This window comes from Cupressus sempervirens, chromosome 5, assembly GCF_028749045.1.
Source record: "Cupressus sempervirens isolate cs-2001-9-10 chromosome 5, ASM2874904v1, whole genome shotgun sequence".
Lineage (NCBI taxonomy): Eukaryota > Viridiplantae > Streptophyta > Pinopsida > Cupressales > Cupressaceae > Cupressus > Cupressus sempervirens.
This window is the reverse complement of record NC_143122.1, coordinates 119387640-119393446: the sequence shown is the minus strand read 5'-3', so window position 1 is coordinate 119393446 and position 5807 is coordinate 119387640. Positions and strand designations below refer to the sequence as shown.

The window sequence follows — 5807 nt, the reverse complement described above, 5'->3', positions numbered from 1 at the left end:
ATATTTTGTCTATGTTAAAAAGTTATTGTAATGCATTTTTATTTATTGTAAATAGAATATATAAGAAGTTTTTTTGTAATGATGTTTTATATTACCAATTATATTTATTATATGTAGTGATAGTTTATTTGTAGAAATCTATTGTATGTTGAGTCATGCATATATACTTTTCTTTGTTATTTTAAAGCATCAATGTATTTTCTTTATGATCTCTTTAAAAATATTTTTTGTTGATATCATATATAGGCTACAATGCACAACCATAAATTACACATTAAGGACAATCCATGTAATATGTTACCTACTGATAACCATTAAATGTATTTTATTGATATATATTCATGTTGACATCATATACAAGCTACAATGTAAAACCATACATTAAACATTAAAATAATCTATTTAATATGTCACCTACTAAATTGCCATGGCTATTTTATAGTTATCAATGAATTGTGAGAAGAGTTCTACCCTCAAATTTATCCATAAGACCCAATTACACTAATACTTATATATGCACTCTCCAATTATACGATGAGCAAAATTAGATATGTTGAGCTTTTAGAAGACATACCACATGAAAATTGCTTTGCATAAGTTTATGTTTCTAGGATGCATGTTGTAAAATGGTTGAATCATCTACACAAGGGAGAAACACTATGTTGAAGCTAGTTGATGCTATATGAGATAAACACTAGAAAAAGATCTCATAAATGTGCAAGGATGAAATAGTTCAACTGTGATGATCTTTGTCTATTAGTGAACTTAACTGATAAACACTTCACACAATTTATTATTTTTATCTTATTATTCAAAGTCCTTCAATTTACATTCCTTTATCACTTCCAAGAAATATTCATTGGAAAAGTATATTAACCTAGACCACTAAAAAATGAACAAGTGTTGTGTGTAACTTTCAAGTCCCTACCTATGGTGGGATGAGAGGGAAGAAGTGTGTAAATGTCTCTGCAACAGTTGTGTCACTTTGAACTATAAAAGAGTTACAATCAAGTGAAAGAGCATCAAACACCTACATACAAGAAATAAAACTAACATGCAAACATTATACATGAAAAATTCTCTTAGAAAATCAATTAAAAAACCTTATTGTCATGCCAACATCATAGCCAAAATGTGACAAAATACACACTATAACTCTGATTGCATTAATCTACAAAAACAAAAAGTCAAATAATAGTAAAACTAAGTCAAAGCATACACTCAAAAGAATTTAGAGCTCAAAAAATGTTCCATGAAATAAATTATTGTCTATGGCTATTAATTGTTGAGTAAATTTTAAATATAGTTTGGTGTTGGTGTTGCAGTATTATCACTCCACGGACATTGACCCTCCTTCCAATCATAGAGTGAATGCTCATCTATTACCAAAAACATGAAGGAAAATTGTAGGAGAAAGAGCTTTGACATGAATGTGACCTTCAAAAAGGAGGAGATTAACATTTGGTAGAGTAGTACGAGAACTAAAGTTCGGAGAAAAACTTCATGCACACCAAGATTCTTAGCTAGAATATAGGTCATTGGTTATTTGTTGAAAATTAACAAACTTTCTAAAGTAGGGTCCAAAGATTGCATTTCCAAATTATACAAATCTATTTAGGCAATTTGACCATGTTCTGGTAGTAAGCAATCTAATATTGAGCCAATTTCTTTGGCCTGATAGTCTTGTTTGATTAAATCCGTGGCACTTTCTTTTAGAAGGCATGCAATCCACTAATTGTGACAAAGATTATCAAGATTGCTCACATGGCCAATAGCTCTCCAAAAAAACAATCCCACAATCACAATATATATGGCATAGAGTGTAGAAATAGAGAACAATATAAAGTCAACCACAAATTGATTTCACCAAAACTTGTAGACAATGAATAATTTTCTACACACAAAAGCTCTTAAACTTATAATAGGAAATGCTATAAAATTCAATATATAGACTAAATCTAAACCTCAACTATTTTGAAGATCAAGACTTAAAGATGGTATTCTTTACACATCCTGTGTGCTTGAGAAATTGGTAATGCTTTTCTTGCTCATATAGGTAGCAAAAAGAATGTGAAACACATCAAAGGAAAATGATTAGGATTAGAGGTTTTCATTTCCCACCCATCGTTAAATGTATGTAAAATATGGAAACATAGACAAAGTACATAGACCCTTTTAATCTTGTCACCTGCTCACCCCATACACTTTTCACTAAAATTGTTAATTGTAGTAAAAAAAAGCCACAATCAAATTTTAACCAGATATCTTTTAATGAAGAAAAATACATAGATTTTATCCAGCGAAAATTTTGGGGAAAAAAAAATGGTTTTAAAGAAAAGTAAATTATTGGGAAGACAAAGAAAAGAATACCTTTTTCTATTGTGTGATCTCTATTCACCTTTTCTAAAGAATAGACAAAAACCTACACACTGATGTTTTCTGCTCCAGTCAATTCCTAAGCCAAGTTGGGGTTTTTCCAATGGAATTGGACCTGTGAAAGTAGAGCCATTTGGGATTATTGAACATCTATTGGCTCCTGAGATAATTTCCTTAAATTTAAAGGATGAACACCAACAGCCAAATACACCAAGTTCGTTAAATGGTCGGCAAAGACTGAAAAATAACCAGAAAACGCATTATAAGAAAAGTCCAACTTCTTCAAGGATTTTAGAGGATGACACGTTTGCGACAATGTAGAATTTCAAGAATTTCAAACGATTATACATTTAGTACTATGCAGAATGCCACCTAAACCATCAATACAACATACCCGATACAGACTGTCATCTCTACGCCAAAGAGACAGGGACTAGTAAACATCTTTAAGCATATATGAAGAATTTATCTTAATATTTTAAGACTTTAAATGAGATAAAATCAGATGGTGAAAGTTTTCACACTTTGATAATAAAGTACAAATCTCTTCCAAAATTCCATCAGATGGTGAACGTTTTAAAGCTTTTATTATAAAGTCTCTTAAGATGGCATTAACTCTCAACAATGTCTTTTGAAAATCCTATTAGCTAGTAAAAGTCCTGAGAAGTTCATTAGGATGATATTTACATATACAATACTCACACTAACAATTTCTTCTAGAACCCCATCAGGCGGTGAATAGTAATATCACCAAAAAAGCCACCGAAGATAAAATTCTTGGCATCCATGCAATCTGATCCAAGGTGGTGAACCCATGATTAATAGGCCTGCCATCCTAGCAAACAAAATCATTCTGAACTGCCATCTTTCATTCTTGCTTCGACATCTCTATCCCTATTACCTATTGCAGAAGAAGAAACAAAATCTGTAGAATACATAACAGGCACCAGCAGTGCTGATCCTAGGAAAACTGGCAGAGGCCCTACGATCCAGAGAAACAAAGGAAACCCAGCATAAAACACCCTGTTACCCACTATATTGAATGCAAAACCTCTTTCCAACATCTCACAGACATAATCTGTGCTAATCAGATTATGTCTTCCTACTGGAGTCGCTATCAAAGAGCCAACTTCACACTGGTAGCAGATGGACAGAGAATGGCAGATAAAAGAGAAGATGAAAAACATGAGTATGAACAAGTACTTGATTGCCAATATGAAGTCGCCATGAGAGCCAAAGGGTGTGTTGTTGAGAGGCTTTTTGATAGTGTAGGTGCTGCTGATCATAGCAGCTAGTCCACAACCCAACATAATCGAAGTCACTGCCATCAACACACATCCCATTATGCTATTCCTCAGCGTCTGCACTGCTAGAACCCCATTTTTATCACCACCACCCTGCAAATAGAAAACACACATCATATTCATTATCCATAAATCAATTCATACCAATCATTTAAAAAACCCTCCAAATTAGAAGTCTTATAAATGATCTCTTACCTTGATCATGCCTTTAAGCCAAAGCCTCCTTCCAATGCTGTTGATGCCAATCACGGTGTTGAGAGGGTGATTCTTAACTCTATACCACAAGAAAACATGGTACAAGATGGAAAGCAGAAAACTCAAAGGGACAAGTACGAGATCTGCCAAATCTTTTCTACACTCCATTGTTTGGTTTCAATGAGATGTGATTCTAGTGAAACCCTAGTTGGTATATGGAAGTATTATAGTGCTTGTAACAGATGCTGAGTTGTTATGCACTTTAGGTATAATCGTACCATTATTCATGTATTATAAATAATGGCATACTTGGTACATTGAATTTGGTCGTCTTTTGATGGTTTTGAATCACATCTCAATAGGCATGCGTGTAAAGCTTAGAGCATTCATATGTATAAAAAATTACGTTAAACTTTATCCTCTTCAATTATGTGTTGTTGATTCATATATGGGCAGTTGGCTTTGTGGTTTTGTGGCGTAATTCAATTCTAAAACCCTCAATTTTCTGTTTTTGAGGCGTAAGCAAAGTTGGCTTTTGAGAACGAATGAAAGCTACTTTTGAGGGCAAAGTAGGCTCCAGCAACCGTTTTCTCTATGGTGGTGTCATATCTTATTCCATGGACGTCTAAACGACAAACTGAGATGCTCGTTATTTTCTCAGTTGTATATTTTGTCGAGTGAGAAATCTATGCATCATTGGTCATGGAATTTCATCGAGAAAAACTACGTGGAGTTTGTCTCGTCTCTTTTGGTGGCATGCTAATCCTCAGAATAAGAAGCCTAGCTTCTCCTTTCAAGAAGAAACCAACCATCAGCTCACCTCATAATTTTATTCGTTGACATCTTTACTGATGGAAATTCGCAACACTCATGCAAGGTTCTGAAAATGTGAGCCACTCACCACAATGGGCCTCGGCATTTAGGCTTCACTCACTAGATTATAATGGACAAACTACGAAGTTCAAAAGATATTGTAATATAGTATCATTCAATTCTATATTTCTTGTTTTGCTACTCTGATTATCAAGAGTGTGTTTGTATATACATGCTCTCCATTAGTTACAAGGTGACATAAAGCTTAATACATTATGAGATATGCAGGTTTTTAAAAAGTGAATATAAAAATAATGTAGCAACGATTTTTATTTTATGTTATTATGTAGATTTTTTAAAAGTGAATATAAGAATAATGTAGTAATGATTTTGGTGTTATGTAAGGATCTTTTAGGTTTAATGTATGTTGTTTGTGATGAGTTTTTCAATTTTTACAAGCTTAAAAGAAGTTTACACAAGACTTAGAATTATTAATTTGAAGGTTGATATGTTACTTTTTACATTAGAATTGATGAATACTTAATGTGTGGTTCTAAACAATGTAGTATGAGTGTATTTTTTAAGAAATTAGGAGATGTGAACTTTCAATGAAATGATACAGAATCTTTGGAAACTACAGAATGAAAGAAAAATTGAAAACAAAACAAACAAACAAACAAAATATTTTTGGTCGATGTAAGGTTGTCATTATATCCTACGATGCTCCAAAATTAGACATGTGTCCTTTAAAATTCAATATGAGTTTACTATATTTACAATCTATGCCACCTATTCTTAGTACTTCTTCCAATTCTAGCATACAAGATTTTCTCAACTTATTCCCTTCATTTCAGTAGTGTCTAATTTCTCTAGCATAATTATTTACTAGTATCTCATTGATTAAAAAAAAGGAAAAAAGCTAAGATCAACTTCCTAACAAAAAAAGGAATGTGATTTAACAAATGCTAATATGAGGAGGGAGGGCTTAAAAATTGATTCATAAAAGAACAATGTGCAAGGTTAAAGAAATATCTGAAAGAAATATGCATGTCAAGGATCATGCTTAAGGATAGTCTAAGCATGATTAACTTAAAAATTTTGAAAAATGAAAAAGTCCCT

The 5807-nt window shown here is 32.6% G+C and overlaps 1 protein-coding gene across 1 annotated transcript; it reads right to left on the bottom strand.

Moving 5' to 3' along the window:
- Positions 1–2941: 2941 nt before the first annotated feature.
- On the bottom strand, positions 2942–4091 carry LOC149554796 (uncharacterized). Its single transcript, XM_089833522.1, has 2 exons — positions 3876–4091; positions 2942–3773 (listed from the first exon to the last, which is right to left on the bottom strand). The coding sequence occupies exons 1-2, from the start codon at positions 4041–4043 to the stop codon at positions 3225–3227; spliced, it is 717 nt and encodes a 238-aa protein (XP_089689648.1). The 5' UTR covers positions 4044–4091; the 3' UTR covers positions 2942–3224.
- Positions 4092–5807: the final 1716 nt, after the last annotated feature.

What these genes read in the sequence shown, in the direction of transcription:
- LOC149554796 (XM_089833522.1), bottom strand. Translation starts at nt 4,043, where the DNA reads ATGGAGTGTAGAAAAGATTTGGCAGATCTCGTACTTGTCCCTTTGAGT. An exon ending in GGCTTAAAGGCATGATCAAG is followed by an intron (nt 3,774 to 3,875) that starts GTAAGAGATCAT and finishes TTCTATTTGCAG; the next exon opens with GGTGGTGGTGATAAAAATGG.